Source organism: Nilaparvata lugens, chromosome X (assembly GCF_014356525.2).
Source record: "Nilaparvata lugens isolate BPH chromosome X, ASM1435652v1, whole genome shotgun sequence".
NCBI classification, from domain to species: domain Eukaryota; kingdom Metazoa; phylum Arthropoda; class Insecta; order Hemiptera; family Delphacidae; genus Nilaparvata; species Nilaparvata lugens.
Genome location: NC_052518.1, coordinates 14,575,303 through 14,593,202, shown reverse-complemented (window position 1 = coordinate 14,593,202; position 17,900 = coordinate 14,575,303). Strand labels below are relative to the sequence as shown.

The following is a 17,900-nucleotide window of genomic DNA, read 5'->3' as shown; positions in this document are numbered from 1 at the left end:
TTTCCACAAAACTTTGGAGTAGTATTTTAATGAAAAATATTACTTTTTTATTATTTTAATGTAATTCTCCCGGCTGTATTTGAAGAGAAAGCTATTCCCTATATAGTTGAGAAGGCCTACGGTATGGTTTTTTTCTGTTTCAAAGGTCGTTTGTGAATGGAGAAAAGGTTTTTCTGTGATATCGGGGAAAATCCATTCGCAGCTCAGTTTTTCGCATGAAAGAAACTTTTCTGAAATTTTCTTTTGTTGATAGAGTATACGAAAAATAGAGCTACGTAGAGTATAAAAAAATAGAGTTTGTATGAAAATTCAGTGTCGATACCTATTTGTATATTTGAGTATCAACATGATTGAAATGTCTCATCTGAGAGCTGCTTTACAATTATTTCATATTATCACTTCTATTTCAGATTTTGAATTGGTATCGAAACTGCAACATTGATTTTACACTGGACTAGTGAATTGCTGTACAAGTCTCCAAAATCTTCATCAGTAAGTATAAAAATTCTTATCATCCATAAAATATTATCGATACAATCATTCAAGACTCACCAACTCATATCATTGGAACCATTGTTCCAATTGTTTGTGGGAAGCGATTGCCTTTGTTGTCGAACTGCTAAGATGAGTTGAATCCGGGAGAACGAAGTAGGCGCGCATGCAAAAGTTCTGTCAAGCTGTCAGAAGGGTAAATCAGTGAGGTACGAAGAGAGCGCACACTGAAATGACGCGCACTTTCTTCGTACCTCTATGATTCGAGTTTGAAAAGGGTTGACAAGGGTTCAAAATTCAGGCTGAGTATATATAGCTTGAAATGTAAGTCTCCACATTAGAACGAGCGTAAGCGAAGTTCTCACTTTTGACTTACTGATGGCATTTTCTGCTTGTTTTTATGTTTGACAAGAACTTTAGAGAGAATTGATCAATCAGCTTCAAATTTTGAACACAAATTCTTCAAACCTTTTTACAGGTCAATTTCGTTGGACAACAAAATCGACTCACTCCTTCAGGATATAGAAATAACATTGAAAGTACATGAGAAAAAACATACTTTAGAAAAGACATACTTTATGCGCCGACACATGATTTCAACTGAATAATACACAAAATTAATTTACTAGTAGTTCTGTGAACAGTAGACCTCGCGCAGTTATAATTCACAGCCTTCTCTTACACTGTCCATTAGAGTAAATCCTGTATGTAAGTCGTGTCGGCGAGATATCGGTGTGATAACGGCTGATGGCTGTTGGGGTATATTGCATATATAATAACAATAATAATAATAATAATAATAATATAATAATAATAATAATAATAATAATAATAATAATAATGTCTCTGGTCGAGGGTACAACACGACCAGAGGTGTTTATTCAAATTATAGACATGATTACAAAAAGCATATGAGGTACAATTATTTACAAAGTATTAATACAATTGGTTGATTACTTGCTGATCTAAGAAAATGTTGCCCCCACTATATATGTGTCGGGATGCCACTAATTTTGCTATTCTTCAAGATTTTATGCCAAAAGTTAAAAATTCTAATAAAGATACATTTTGCGAGTCATTAGAAGTTCATTAAAACCACATTTCTATACACAAATTTAAAAAAAAGAATTGATAACCTAAGATGTAGAAATTTTATAAAAAATTAACATAAAAACATTTATAATACTCATGGGAAAAAATCATTATAATGAAGAAAATGAGAATGAACCAGTATGGAAAATTTTTCATAGAACTAATAGTTCTCCATGATTGATTCTATTGGACAGGAGCCAGTTTTACTTTCCTTGCCCTTTTACCAAAGGGTAGGAAAGTATTGCTTCCCGAAAAAAATTAAGGTGCCTCAATTTCTAAATTTCTATACGTTTCAAGGTCCCCTGAGTCCAGAAAAGTGGTTTTTGGGTATTGGTCTGTATGTGTGTGTGTGTGTGTGTATGAGTGTATGTGTGTCTGTGTACACGATATCTCATCTCCCAATCAACGGAATGACTTGAAATTTGGAACTTAAGGTCCTTACACTATAAGGATCTGACACGAACAATTTCGATCAAATGCAATTCAAGATGGCGGCTAAAATGGTGAAAAAGTTGTCAAAAACAGGGTTTTTTTTGAGATTTTCTCGAAAATGGCTCCAACGATTTTGATTAAATTCATACCTAAAATAATCATTGATAAGCTATATCAACTGCCACAAGTCCCATATCTTTAAAAATTTCAGGAGCTCCGCCCCATCTATGCAAAGTTTGAGTTTAGATTTCCAATTATCAGGTCTCAGATATAATTTAAACGAAAAATTTTAAGTGGAAAAGATTGAGCATGAAAATCTCTTTAATTAATGTTCAGTAACATTTTCACCTAAAATTGAAAATAAGCTTGAAATTTGAGAAAATGTGATTATTCAATTGAAAACTGTTGACAACTGTTGATTCTATTGAATCATTCACTATGAAGAGATAGCAGATCTCGTGTGTATCCAGCGTTATTGTCCTGTTACCAGCTGGCTCAGATCTTTGAATAGTAGTATTGAGATGCGCGGGAACACTAGCGTCAAGTGATCAATTTTCATAATGGCAAGGAAAGTTGTGTGAGTGCGCCACACCAGATTTTTTTGTTTTCGATTTGAATGAATTGATTGGAACTGCTTCTTCAATAGCTATTGGCAGTTTATTGAAAATTTTTGGTCCTAAATATGTGGCTGACCTCTGAGCAGCTGATGTTGTCATCCTGGGAATTGCCAAGTCCATGTTCCTTCTGCGTGTTCCTTGCGGGTGATTCAAATTGATGAAGAGTTGTGGGCTCTTTCTGGTGAATGTTAGAAGTCTGTGAATGTAAATCTGTCTGATGCTGAGGATGCTGAGCTCCGATTATAGTGGTACTGAAGGGAAGAGTGGATATTTGCGTCGTATTATCCTCAAAATTAGCTTCTGAACCTTGAAGATAGGATCGATGTGGCAGAAATTTGTAGCTCCCCAGGCCAAATTGCCATATCTTGCTATGGACTTGACTATTGCATAATAAACATTTTTCTTCATGTCTATTGATAGTGGCTGCCTGAGTTGGATAAATTTGTAAATTAATTTTCTCGTTTTAGCCGTTTGATGTAAAATGTGTTTATCCCAGCAAAGTAATTCATCTATTATGACTCCTAAATATTTTATATTGTTTGTGCGCTCTATTAAAGGACAATTATAATTCATACTATCCAATTTGCAATGATGTAGTTTGATTGTCTGCTTAGAAGGCTTCTTGGAATCTGTTAGTGAGAAAGCAATGATTTCTGTTTTTGAGGCATTAATCGTCAGAATGTTATTGAAGAGACAGGAGGTAACTTTTCCCATTCCAAGTTCAGCTGACCTGAAGACGTCATCCCAGCTGGTTCCTCGGAATAATACTGCTGTGTCATCGGCGAAGGTGATAATCTTGCCACCGACATCCATAGAGCCACAAAGTAGTTCTTCTCTGTAATAGAGCACAGCTCGTTGGCAAAGATGAGGTAGAGTATTGGTCCAAGAACGGTTCCTTGTGGTACTCCGAAGCTAACTGGAAGGCCATCTCCTGCACTTAGGTTTCTCCCAATCCTGACTCTCTGCCTACGATTTTCCAGATATGACTTGAACCATTCTGAGACCACACCTCTTACACCCATAGCCTGAAGCTTTTTCAGTAAGATGCCATGAGATACTGTATCAAACGCCTTTGCTAGATCCAGAAATACTGCAAGGCATTTCTTACCATTATCCAAATCGTTAATTATGGACCTTGTCAACTCAAATATAGCATCATCTGTACATCTGTTTTGTCTAAAGCCATACTGATTGGGTGACAACAGGTGTTTTGATTCAAGATAATTAACTAATCGTTTTTTTACAAGTTTTTCAAGAATCTTTGGAATATTACTGACTAATGCTATTGGCCTATAGTTGTTGAGTTCAGATCTATCACCACCTTTATGTAAAGGTCTTATACAAATCTCTTTCATTGAATTTGGAAAGATGCCACTTGAAAGACTCTTATTGAAAACATCCGCTAGTGGTATTGCAATGTGCTCTTTTACTGCTTTCAGAGTTCTGTTGTCAATTTCGTCAAGCCCTGGGCACTATCATTTCGAAGAGTCTTGATAGTGTCCAGTACTTGCTGTTCTGTTACTGGTTGAAAATACATCCAAGATGGCAAGTATAGTTGGTCTATATTCGTTTTCTATAACATGGAGTGAATTTTCAAGTGTGATTGCAACATTATTGGCTAGATTCGCTCCAATGTTATCAAAATGCTCAATAGTCTTCTCAAGAATGATTTCGTGATCATTATCGATTGACAGGATGTTGTTGTTAATAATGATCTTACTCAATGTATCCTCATTCCTTTTCACTGCATCTGTTGCCTCCCTTATCAGTTGCCAGGTTTTTCTTAGATTGTCCTGTACTCCATTTAGTTTTGTTCTATTATTCTTCCTTTGTTTTTGTAATTAATGTTGCTAGAGTGTTGCGATATTGTCTGTAGTGTTGTGCTAATTCGAAGTCGTCAGGACGCATCTTCCTCCTTCTGTTGAGCAGACCCCTTCTCCTTATAGCTGAGACTATTCCTCTTGTGATCCATGGTTTGATAGGTTTGAGATGTTTACGTTGGTGGTAGTAGTTGGTATTATCTCCTATGTGTTTCTTGAGGATGGTGATGAAATTTTTGTAGGAAATTCTGGTGTCTTGAGTGTTGATGACGCCTTCCCAGTTCTCTATAGAAAGTTGCTGTTTCAGTCTAATCAAATCTATGGATTTTCGAAGTGTATTGCTGTCATTGCTGCTGACATCAGTAGAAGTACTTTCTTTCAATCCCAGGATTATGCTGAAGTGGTCTGTGATGCTGGATTCATAAATTATAGGTAATACTTGCTTTTCGAAATTGATCAAAATATGGTCTATACAGGAAGCTGTCTCTCCAGTAGTCCTTGTAGCTTTTTTGATACAATGTTTAAGACCATATTCACAACAAAAATTCAGATAATCCTGTAGTTGTTGATGTGGGTGACGGAGCTGTGTGTTTATATTCATATCTCCAACACATATGACTTGATTACGTTGCAGGTTATCCAGAACTTGTCTCATATCACATAAAAAATCTGTTATGTCAGTCATGACGCAAGGGAGATCTGTAAATTGCAATGATGTTATAACAGTTGTTTCTTGTTTCCAACTTCAAATTCAGTACATTTGCCTGTCTAACTATTAATTCGGAACAAGATATATTTAAGTATTTCTTGATGTAGATGACGATTCCATCATTTTGGAGTGGATTGTTTACCAAAGAAATTATATTGTAATCCTCCATGTGCTGTCAGATATTATCATTTTTTATCCAGCATTCAGTAAGAACAATAACATCGAATTCTACAGACAAATCTTGCAGTTGTACCATCAATTGATTGAAGTTTTTTTTTTAACCTCTTAGTCTATATTGAGACAGAAAATCTTCAAGTTGTACTCTTCAAGCAATCTTACTAAGTTGTTTGCTTGATTAACAGATACATCATATTATTATCTCTTCGAAAACCTCTAGTTCTTCTCCCAATGTTAGAATATCATTGTTATTCACTGTTCACTGAAAATTTGTAGTTATTTATATGACAGTTAAGAATATCCTCGTCCTTGATATCTAGTATTTTCCTCGTTAATGACATCATCAAATCTTCTTCCCCAATTGTTAAGTATCTGAAAGACCGGGTATGCCTACTCAGTGCAACAATCACAGTTGGATACTGTTGTAAATATTTAACGGCTTTATATTTTTCCTCACCAATACAACATCTTTGAATGTTAGACCCTGAGCTTCATGTATTGTGAGTACCTTAAGTGAACCGACAGGAGCCTTATTATTCACTGCTTCCATCACCATTTGCTCCTCAGCCTGTGTAAATGTAAGGATTAATGTCTCTGGTCCTAGTTGATGATAGCCTCCATCACTGATTGTTGGCATGATTGAGCGTATAATCTTGTTCCTCATGCAGATATCCTTGTCTTAACCTTTTCATGTCAATAAATAAACATTTGATTTGATTTACTGTTTTATCATTCACTTTTTTTTTATTATTATTTTTTTTTTCAATTTTTTTTTATTCCCGATTTTATGAGTTTTTTTTAATTTTTTTTCTAATTTTTTTTAAATTTTTTTTTATTCCCGATTTTATGTGTTTTTTTAATTTTTTTTTCAATTTTTTTTTATTTTTTTTTATTCCCGATTTTATGTGTTTTTTTTTATTTTTTTAAATTTTTTTTGACTTGGATGACCTTGAGGTTAGGTTTGGTCGACTTGGGTGACCTTGAGGTTAGGTTTGGTCGACTTGGGTCACCTTGAGGTTAGGTTTGGTAGGCTTGGGTGACCTTGTGGTGAAGGGTGACTCTGGCACACTTGTGTGCCAGAGTCGCCCTTTTGTTACTACTATTATAGAACTATATTTATTCTCGTATTTTTTTTGTATGGCTACTCTTATTTCTACTGCCCTTGTTTGAGTTAATATGAGGTCTTTCAATGGCTCATGCTTTTCTATAATTAGTTGTGTTTTTCCACTACCAGGTTCACCATCTATCCATCTGACCTTTGGTAATACACATTTTTCTATATTAACTTTCTTGATAGAATACATCAGCTCCTCATTTAACATCACTTGAGTATCTCTACTAACAATAATATATTTCTCGTTAGTTTTGAACCTGTGAGAGTGTTTATCGAAGGGTACATAAATTCTGCCTCCCTCAAGACTAAACCCCATTCTGTATTTTGAACTTGTTGGTTTTAAAAAACATTTTCAGATCGTTGTTATACACATTCATACCCCTCAAATGAATGAATATATCTGAAAAGTGCCGAAGAATCATGTATATTTGTGCTTTGGAGTGTCAGCAAAACTTCTTTGAAAATTGTTCCATTGACTCTATCGTATTGCTGTAAAAGATTTCTAAGTTCTATCATGCGATTGACAAATAATCTATTGTTCATATCATCTTCCGTTAGATAGCCTCTTGGACATTCGTTCTCGTCCGGTCGTTCTGCTTCGGGAATATCAAGAAAATTCATACTACCAGTGCCTCGATGAAAGAATATATATTTCAAATGACCAGTTGATAAGATGAAGCTGAGCAACTCAACAGATGATATATCACCAAGCTGATTAAATTCATCTATGCCTACGACAAGTGAGTAATTATTTGATGCCCAATCATTTATCTCTGATTATTATTTTCTTAGTTTCCTCAATAACATTTGCATTACTCATTGGCAGCAAGAAGTTACGTACAGTTTGTTTGTCAGGTTTGTTTATAGTTTGAAATAAAACAGATGTGACTCTATTTTGGCAATAAATAGAATCAAGGTTATTCCATTCTTCGAGCATCAGCGATTTCGATTGTAGTAAATTTGACAATCCATCTGACACTCGAACTTTCTTTTTACCTACGTAGGCAAATGATTAATTGATGTCTGAGTATTTTCCATAATTATTATCAATGATACTCTACTTTTTGATTATTTACGTTCAATCTATTTATATTATTCAATGATTTTTCAAGGGTGATCAGCTCTCTTTTTTTAATATTCACTCTACTTTGTATTTCGTGGTTTAAAATTCTATTTTTCAATTTTTTAAACAATCCCATAATTAGTTCTGTAAATTACTTGTTGCAAAGCCTTGTAACATGGGCATTTGGCATTATTTGCTTCATGATTTGCCGGTTTATTTATTTTCTTACAATTAGAACAAGTTGAAGAAGGACAGTTTTTGGCATTATGACCTGAAACAGCACAATGACCGCAAACCTCCTGCTCCTTCTTACAGTGCTTCATTATATTTCCGAAAGATTGACATTTAAAGCAACGTTGAGCTGCGATGTAATCACTTGCCTTACAACTAGTGAAATCAATAAGATACTTAACCTTATTTATGATGAGCTTCCTGATTTCAGGGTCACACTTTAATACCCAATGCAGCGTTTCTTTTTTTTCAGGGCCTAGCTTGAAAGCTGGGATACAACCTCTCTTGAAATCTGATTTTGAAATCTCAGTATTACTAAAGTTTTTACTATAGACAATTTCAGATAGCTCTTCTTTGGTGATGTCAGAAGGTACATCGTACAGAACTACTTTCGGCTTTTTGTTGGTCGGTTCCGTGATTTTAATGGTTCCTGAAGTATGCAAGCCTTTGTTTTGAAGTATTTTTTTCTTATCCTCTAATGTGTCTAATACTAGAAGAAGTCCACCTCCTCGCATGTTGACTGTTTTCTTGGCCCTAATATTGTCTTTTTTGGGATGTTCTCTTTTAAAGCTTTTTTTAAGTTTTCGCTGCTTTGCTTCTCGTTCCCTTTCAACTTGGAAGGTTTCAGCAGAACAACATGCTCTTTTGCTTGTAACTTCCTGACGTTATTTGTAGTTTGGTCTACTGAAGCTATTTTTTTTGGCAGTTTAATAACATCAGCAAAACTTGTGGGCTTCTTAATTTCTTGAACAGATCTACTCAAGTTAATAATTGATTGCTCCAGTTTTGGGCCGCCTGAGCTCAATATGGGTGTTAACTGGCTTATTGTAGTTGCACGGGTATCAATTTTAATCACAGATTCCGTAGCTCGACTTATTATATTTAAAAACCTGTCATAATCTGCACGCAAGAGTTTCCTTCTCTCAAATTATTCTTCAGCCCATTCTTTGAGCTCCAGAATAGTTTTATTAATATCTTGAATGTCTTTTTCAAATTCCGATTTCATAACTGAAGTTATGTTACTATGCATTTTACCTTCTGTTGGCTGATCCTTCCTTTCCTGGTCCTGTTCCTTGTCCTGTGGGTTGACGTCCTCTTCTTCTTCCTCCTACTCCTCGTATTCCGAAATTAATCCATATGGTGGTTTTATTGAACAAAAGTTCTGTCAAACTGTCAGAAGGGTAGATCAGTGAGGTACGAAGAGAGCGCGCACTCACTGAAGAAAACTATAAATTAAATTTATTGAAGAAAACTAGAAAATAAGTAGTAGCATGTATATTTATATATATATTATAATTTCACGAAAGCAGGTAAAGAACAGGTAGAAAAAGGTGCGGCAACTACCAAGGTGCGAAGAAGGAGCGCACTGATATGACGCGCGTCTTCTTCGTACTCTCACGGAAATGATTTATGACCACAATGATGCTTTTTTTAAATATTATTATAATATTTTCGATTTGCAACGGTCATCAGCGGGCAAAGTTTATTCTTTTGCTGGTGATGCCATATATAACACGTAAATTATATATACATACGTAAAGAGATATTTATGATTTTGTATTATTATTTTCTTATTTTTAAGTTAACACTTGTATTTTGCTTTAATTTATTGTTCATCATATTTGATTTGCGATTGTTTTTTTAAATAGTGAAATAAATGATTTGATTTGATTTGATTTGACCAACCTTCAGCCAGGTCCGTAGGATGCGCGTCTTCTTCGTACTTTCTCGTTATTTGAGTACAATTATAGTAAATAAATAATAGTAGTTGTTTTTGTACTTGTTAAAACTGCATTATACTCAAAAGGCTAACTAGCAAAAGCATCAAGAGGAGTTTTATAATGCAATAATGGGAGGTAGAAGGTAGTTCAGAGTGTGAAAAATTAATGTATATATTCCAATGTATCTGCTTTATCCTATCTTCGCCGTTCCACTAGATTTTACCTTTGATTACAGACATGTATAAAGTATCATCAATAATCAAAGGTTTTACCCTTAGGTCCAAACTATACAGATTAGACGAATTTATTGTAGCTCAAATACGTATAATAATACTTTTTAAGGTTTAAATTTATCATTTTCGTGGGGAGGGGGCCTTTTTTATGCCGTTGGTAATTCCCATCCCTCAGGGGCGAAGTTGAGGATTCACCCAAAAATTAAACCCTGAGATCGCCACTGGTTTGTTAAGCAAACTCCTGTGCGTTTTTTACAATTATTTCATATTTTGACTTTCATTTCAGATTTTGCGATTGAATCGAAACTACAACGCTCATTCTGCGACGGACTACAAACCATCAGTAAGTTTCCAAATTTCTATTGTCCTTAAATATTATCTGACACATTTATTCACTCATCAAACCGTTACAACAAACTATTTCTTTAGCTATAATAGATATACTATTGGCTTGAGCATATATTATAGCTCAAATACGTATAAAAATACTTTTTGAAGTTTAAATTTATCATTTTCGTGGGGAGGGGGCCTTTTTTATGCCGTTGGTAATTCCCATCCCTCAGGGGCGAAGTTGAGGATTCACCCAAAAATTAAACCCTGAGATCGCCACTGGTTTGTTAAGCAAACTCCTGTGCGTTTTTTACAATTATTTCATATTTTGACTTTCATTTCAGATTTTGCGATTGAATCGAAACTACAACGCTCATTCTGCGACGGACTACAAACCATCAGTAAGTTTCCAAATTTCTATTGTCCTTAAATATTATCTGACACATTTATTCACTCATCAAACCGTTACAACAAACTATTTCATTAGCTATCATAGATATACTATTGGCTTGAGCATATATTATAGCTCAAATACGTATAAAAATACTTTTTAAGCTTTAAATTTATCATTTTCGTGGGGAGGGGGCCTTTTTTATGCCGTTGGTAATTCCCATCCCTCAGGGGCGAAGTTGAGGATTCACCCAAAAATTAAACCCTGAGATCGCCACTGGTTTGTTAAGCAAACTCCTGTGCGTTTTTTACAATTATTTCATATTTTGACTTTCATTTCAGATTTTGCGATTGAATCGAAACTACAACGCTCATTCTGCGACGGACTACAAACCATCAGTAAGTTTCCAAATTTCTATTGTCCTTAAATATTATCTGACACATTTATTCACTCATCAAACCGTTACAACAAACTATTTCTTTAGCTATCATAGATATACTATTGGCTTGAGCATATATTATAGCTCAAATACGTATAAAAATACTTTTTGAAGCTTTAAATTTATAATTTTTTCGGGAGGGGGGAGGGGGTGTTGGTTGAGCCCCTTTTTTATGCCGGTGGTCATTCCCATCCCGGGCGGAGTTGAAGGTTAGTTGCCCCTGGGCTATCCCAGTTGGGCAATAGCCATTGTGTAATTTGAAAGATTTGAGAGTTCTCCACATCATTTCTACCTGAAATTTGAAAAAAAATTATCACAGGCTCAGCTAACGTTTAGCTTCAAAAAAACGTCACCACAATCATCGTTTTTCTGCGTTTCAGGATCAGTTTAGGTCTAGAATCGTTGTTTCGGGAGAGGTTTCATTCAAATCATGCTGAGATACTACTCAGTAATCGGTGTTTTTCTGTCTTTCTGTGTTTCGGATACCGGTACGTTATTCCTGGGTTTCAATAACGACTAGAAATTTTCAAACTTGATACATAGGTTTAGTTGAAGGCGAGTGACGCGAGCGTACCGGCTCGTGTAATTATATATATTCAATCTGACAATGCGACATTGATCTAATATGACAATGACATAGTCAGTGTTGCAAAACGGAAACGGCTTCATCTTTAAAAATCCGCTGTTAGCAGCTCAAATATTTGAGTCTAAACTCAAAAACGTGAAATTAATTAAATAAGACTATCATTTATAATCTTCTCCCTGAATATCATTTTACACTTTACTTCTTGACTTCATGTGTGTAGTACCAATTCTTATCTACTGACTCAGAAATGGACATTGATCAATCATCTCGAATGAAAAACTAATGAAATGAAAAAAAATTATGAATGTAATTTTGGAATAATATTCATCAATACAGAGTTGAAAACTACATCAATTTATTTGAATCAATCATAATCATGTTGATTGTATCTTTAAAATCATAATGTACAGAGTTAGTGAAAAAAAATGTGTAGAAAATCTGACAGGTCAAATGTTTCTGTTCAAATTATTATTATTTATATAGTCAGTCATGTTTACAAACACTTATCCAATTAATTATAAATTAGGTATTATATATTGAAACTTATCAACTGAAATTTCCCAACTAGAAAATTATTCAATGAAATTAATTCCATCAAGCAGAAAACTGTATTAAAATGGAAGTGGTTGAAAGAGAAAATATATGTTGTGACAGCGATCTTGTGGTGGATGGAAGAATAAATAAATTATTATATTTAAAAAAAACCTTTGAAAACCAACGTTTTACTGTCGACTACACAGAAAAAAAATTCTGCCTCTTTCGTATTAGGGTAGACTTCATTTTAGCTGGACTGTTATCAATATACTATAATGTGGTATCGACAATATGTTTTGATATACGTGCTTATGAGCTTTATGACCTTTATGTCTAATACTATATTATAGAGAATATCAATCTGTTTTCATTTAAAACTAATCAAATCACCAATCAAAAATTGTATAATATCTTCCAACCTATCATACTGTATGTCAATTTCTTATCAAAATTATTTATTTATTCAATGAATCATTCAGAATTACACAACATACAGGAAAGTACCACAGGCTTATAAGCCCAAAACGGTTCCAAGAACATTTATATCAGTACATTTTGGATACTGGTCAAATTTCAAGGTAAAATACAATGTTTTCGTGGTGAATTTAGTGGTATTCACTTGTGTGAATAAATTGAGACATACAAATTAAAAGAGGATCTGGATTGGATTTTTCGCCAAAAAATCAAAAATACATTGGGCTTATTATACAATAAAAAACTTAAAAATTTATCCCGGGTATGTACATATCTCCCCCAAAAAAACGATGATTTATGATGATAATGATAATCGATGATTATTCTAATATATTATAACCGTACTTTTTGAAAACTCTGTCAAATATTCAAGTTGAGGACGATGTTTTCATGATAGATTTGATGGTTTTTACCAGTTAACATAAAGCTTAAAATTAGGTCATTGAACCCGGAAATGAGCGCAGTTCCCCTAAAAAAACTATACTTCTTTATTTCGTTTTTTTTTTGAAAACTGTCAAATATGTAGGTCAAAAATGATGTTTTCATGCTAATTTTAGTAATTTTCTCTTCAGTGACCACATGCTATTTAAATATACAATTACAATTCAAAAATAATTATTGAATCATGCATCTTCACTTCCAATCTATCTGTTGGTTGACCGCTATTATTTGGCAAGAATGCAATAAATTTGGTTTTACCCACATTTAAAGTTAAAATTTATCTCAAACCATTTTTTTTTAATTAAAATTCCTTCATATGTATTTATTTACCTTTGTCCATTATTTACCTGAATCCTGAAAGTCTGTGTCATCTGCGAAAGATACAATACCACATGCGATTTGGTGTATTGAGTCTGAGCAAATCATTTACATATTGATAAAAAATAACAGTGGCGATTAAACCGTACCTTAAGTCTACTACTTATAGTTCAAGAATTCCAATAGTAATTGTGAGATAATCATGCTTTTAAAAAATATTATTTTCAATTACCTATACACCTACCCACTTAATTTTTTTACGGGTTGAATTGACGATTTTGTTTGGATATGTGTTTATGTTTATGGATAGGTGTTAGTAAATGCTTTGTTTGTATGTTGCAGCAATGTGGCTAGTGAGAATATGCAGAAGAATAAGAAGAAGACACATATCAGTGTTTTTTTTAGCTTTGCTTCTATGGGGTCTAGTATGGTTGGTATGGAGTGTTCTGCTACAGCATTCTTCCCCGTCAGACAGAAAGCTGCCCGCACGCTTCACATGGAACCAACAAATTGTCGATATGGAGCCATCGGTCGACAACTCCTCTCAGCCTTCCGATGGACAGATTTTAATCCAACTCAAAAAACAACTGCCCAGTCTGCCGATTTCGTTTTGGCACCGAAATATGAATAGAGGTTTGTTCTTCAATAACAATACTTGTGCAAGGTACCCCGACATTTTTGAGCTTGAATTCAACAATTTATATTGGCAAAGCTTACGCACAACAAATGGCACATTTCATTTGTATGGGGCTTACTACGACAATAGAGAACTGAGTGAGATAGGGCCAGCAGTCAGAATTCTTGGCATGATTGATCGCATCGAACCCACTGTCAACACCTATTGCCAAATTTGGTTTGACCACCACAGACAGCCTGTTTTTGCTGAAGTAATGGAATATTCACATATTTGGAACAAATTCTGGGGAAACTACGAGCAAGGAATCTTGCAGCCCTACTTGATGGCATGTCAGATTCCAGAAGAATTTCAAAAACTTGTTCCAGCATCAGTTTCTATTGTTGAGGATAAATGTGACATTGCCAAAAATAATTTGAGAGTAATTTACAAGAAGCCTTATGAGACAAAGAACTTCGCAGTGTGTGTAAAAGGACTGGATTTCTCGCACAGTGATCTCTCAGTGCGATTGGTTGAGTGGATAGAGTTGCTTGGAATTCTTGGTGCAGACAAAGTGTTCTTTTATCAGTTCAAAGTGCATTCTAATATCAGCAAAGTATTGAAATACTATAAGAAAAGGAATCGCATTGAAGTTACACATCTGACATTACCTGGTGGTCAACCAAACATTCCTGCTTTACGAAGTCTCTATCTGAAGAAAAACAGATAATTTTACATAAATAATCCTCAAGTTCTTTTCAAAGTTTTAATGTTTGAGTTTTTGATCATAATTCTCAAGAATTGATTCCAACGTGCCCAAATAGTCTAGTACTTCTTATTCATACAAAAATAATCTTTAAATTCTCCTAAAAGGATAGATTTAAGTTCAAGTTTAATGTTGAAGGTTTCTATCATCATTTTTAAGATTGATTGTAACGTGTCCATATAATCTAGCACTACTCACTTATTCATACATAAATAATCTTTAAATTCTCCTAAAAGGATAGATTTAAGTTCAAGTTTAATGTTTGAGTTTTTGATCATAATTCTCAAGAATTGATTCCAACGTGCCCAAATAGTCTAGCACTGCATATTCATGCATAAATAATCCCCAAGTTCTCCTCAAAGGTTCAATGTTCAATATTTGAGTTTTTGATCATAACTCTCAAGAATTGATTCCAACGTGCCCAAATAGTCTAGCACTGCTTATTCATACATAAATAATCTCCAAGTTCTCCTCAAAGGTTCAATGTTCAATATTTGAGTTTTTGATCATAATATTCGATTCCAACGTGCCCAAATAGTCTAGCACTGCATATTCATACATAAATAATCTTTAAATTCTCCTAAAAGGATAGATTTAAGTTCAAGTTTAATGTTTGAGTTTTTGATCATAACTCTCAAGAATTGATTCCAACCTGCCCAAATAGTCTAGCACTGCATATTCATACATAAATAATCTTTAAATTCTCCTAAAAGGATAGATTTAAGTTCAAGTTTAATGTTTGAGTTTTTGATCATAATTCTCAAGAATTGATTCCAACGTGCCCAAATAGTCTAGCACTGCATATTCATGCATAAATAATCCCCAAGTTCTCCTCAAAGGTTCAATGTTTAATATTTGAGTTTTTGATCATAATATTCTCAAGAATTGATTCCAACGAGCCCTAATAGTCTAGCACTGCATATTCATACATAAATAATCTTTAAATTCTCCTAAAAGGATAGATTTAAGTTCAAGTTTAATGTTTGAGTTTTTGATCATAATGTTCTTAAGAATTGATTCCAACGTGCCCAAATAGTCTAGCACTGCATATTCATACATAAATAATCTTTAAATTCTCCTAAAAGGATAGATTTGAGTTTAAGTTTAATGTTTGAGTTTTTGATCATAATGCTCTTAAGAATTGATTCCAACGTGCCCAAATAGTCTAGCACTGCATATTCATACATAAATAATCTTTAAATTCTCCTAAAAGGATAGATTTGAGTTTAAGTTTTATGTTGAAGTTTTTTATCATCATTTTTAAGATTGATTGTAACGTGTCCATATAATCTAGCACTACTCACTTATTCATACATAAATAATCTCCAAGTTCTCCACAAAGTTTCATGTTCAAGTTCTATGTTTAAGGTTAAAAAAAATGAATGTAATTTTGGAATAATATTCATCAATACAGAGTTGAAAATTACAGTTATTTGAATCTATCATAATCATATTAATTCGAGGATTCATTGTATCTTTAAAATGATAATGTACAGATTTGGTGAAAAAAAGCATAGAAAATCTGACAGATCAATTTTTTTCTGTTCAAAGTGGTGAATATGTGATTAAATGTTACTGTAAGTGTTCACTAAGTCTTGAAAAGTAAAATTTGATGAATTGGATTATTTTTAGATTAGTTTTATGTTTAAGTTCTATGTTCAATGTTATAGATTTTGATATTTTGATAACAATTTTCAAGAATTGATTTTAACGTGCCCATAGAATCTAGCACTGCTTATCGATACATAATATAATCCCTATGTTCTCCACAAAGGTTTACGTTTTTGATCCTAGATTTCAAGAATTGAATTTAAGAATTTTCAGTCTTATATTTCTTCTGTATACCGGCATTCTCGATTTTTATACAATAAGTATGGGCCTAACTTCATTGAAATTCAATATTGTTTATTAATTATCATTATTATTGTATTTTTCTTGTTTCGGAGATTTACATAGGCCTACCACATGTGTTCAATAATAATCAATAATTTTTGTGATGTAGACCAATTTGTGTTCAAAATTAAGTGATTAAAATCTATTTTCAATGTATTGTCTCTCTTCTTTAATCAGCCTATGTTCAAAAGTACCTACTAACTTGTTCAACCAGATCAAACAATTCTACAGGAAAAAAGGAATAAAGTATTTGTATGGCATTACTGGACCAAATTGATATTCTTTTACGCTTCATAGAGTGTCTTGTTAAATCACAGTTTACTTATAATTTTATAATATTTTCCTCACAATGGAATGTGTGTGCATTTCCTGCTGTTGATTGTGGAACACAATATAAGACAAAAATGCCCTCCACGAATTTGACACACTTTTACTTTTCAATAAAATTAGTGTGTACCTGGAGCCCGGGACTCACAGTGATACTTTGACAGCAGCAAAGCTCTCAATAAACCGAACAAGACGTGGGCGTCCTGGAAGTTTAATATCCAAAAGCGAACCTGTTTCCTCTTACTTTGCAATGAGTCTCTTAACTGATAAAAAACAATTATTGAACACAACATTCCACACTCTTTTTTATTTGGCATAACATTCACTGTACTTACAATGCATTTTGAGAATCATAATGCGTTGATCCTTTGTGTAACGCTTCATGTAAACATGATTGTCAATCATATGTCTCAAGCTATATAGTTTTATTATGATTTTCTTATCACATTTTTCACAATGGTGATTGACCAAGAGTAGCCTTATGTTGAAGCAATTTTCGCCTCGAAAAATTTTGCTCATTAGTAAAATGTTTCATACTAGTACCTATTCAGTATTAGATTGAATCATTTCAATGCTTCTCAGGGTGGCCGCTAACGAAAGGACAAGAGTGTATACACATATGCAGTCATACATTGTCATCACAGCAAAAGGCATCAATCAAAGTTTTTAGAGGTTAGGTTTTTGTATCTTCGATTATTGTTTCATCACTGCTCTATTTAAGAATAAATTATTCTTGTATCATTATAATTTGTAATGTTCCAGTGGTTTATTTTATTTTGGAAGCTGCTGTCAAACAGCTGATTTTTATTCGAAGGAAGCCTCTCGATGACGAGCATGTGTGTATACACATTGTCCTGTCGTCAGTGACATGACTAGATATTAATGATAATCGCAACTAAAGGTGAAATTCCCTAGTGACGACTCGAGCCGCGTGGCTAAAGAGTGGTTGCGGCTGGAGTACATAACCTAAAAATTCATTAGATATGAATCGTAAAAGCAATATAGTAGCCAACACTTCTAATTTATCTGCCGCCATAACGTTCATACAACATGAAACTCTAATCATCGAATCTATAATGAATTTATA

At 33.7% G+C, this 17,900-nt stretch overlaps 1 protein-coding gene across 1 annotated transcript; it reads left to right on the top strand.

Annotated features, from left to right (window-relative positions):
* Positions 1-474: 474 nt before the first annotated feature.
* LOC111057086 lies at positions 475-14,791 on the top strand. The gene is made up of 3 exons (XM_039442493.1): positions 475-492; positions 9,988-10,044; positions 13,557-14,791. Exon 3 carries the CDS (start codon positions 13,559-13,561, stop codon positions 14,555-14,557), a length of 999 nt encoding a protein of 332 aa, XP_039298427.1. The 5' UTR covers positions 475-492; positions 9,988-10,044; positions 13,557-13,558; the 3' UTR covers positions 14,558-14,791.
* Positions 14,792-17,900: the final 3,109 nt, after the last annotated feature.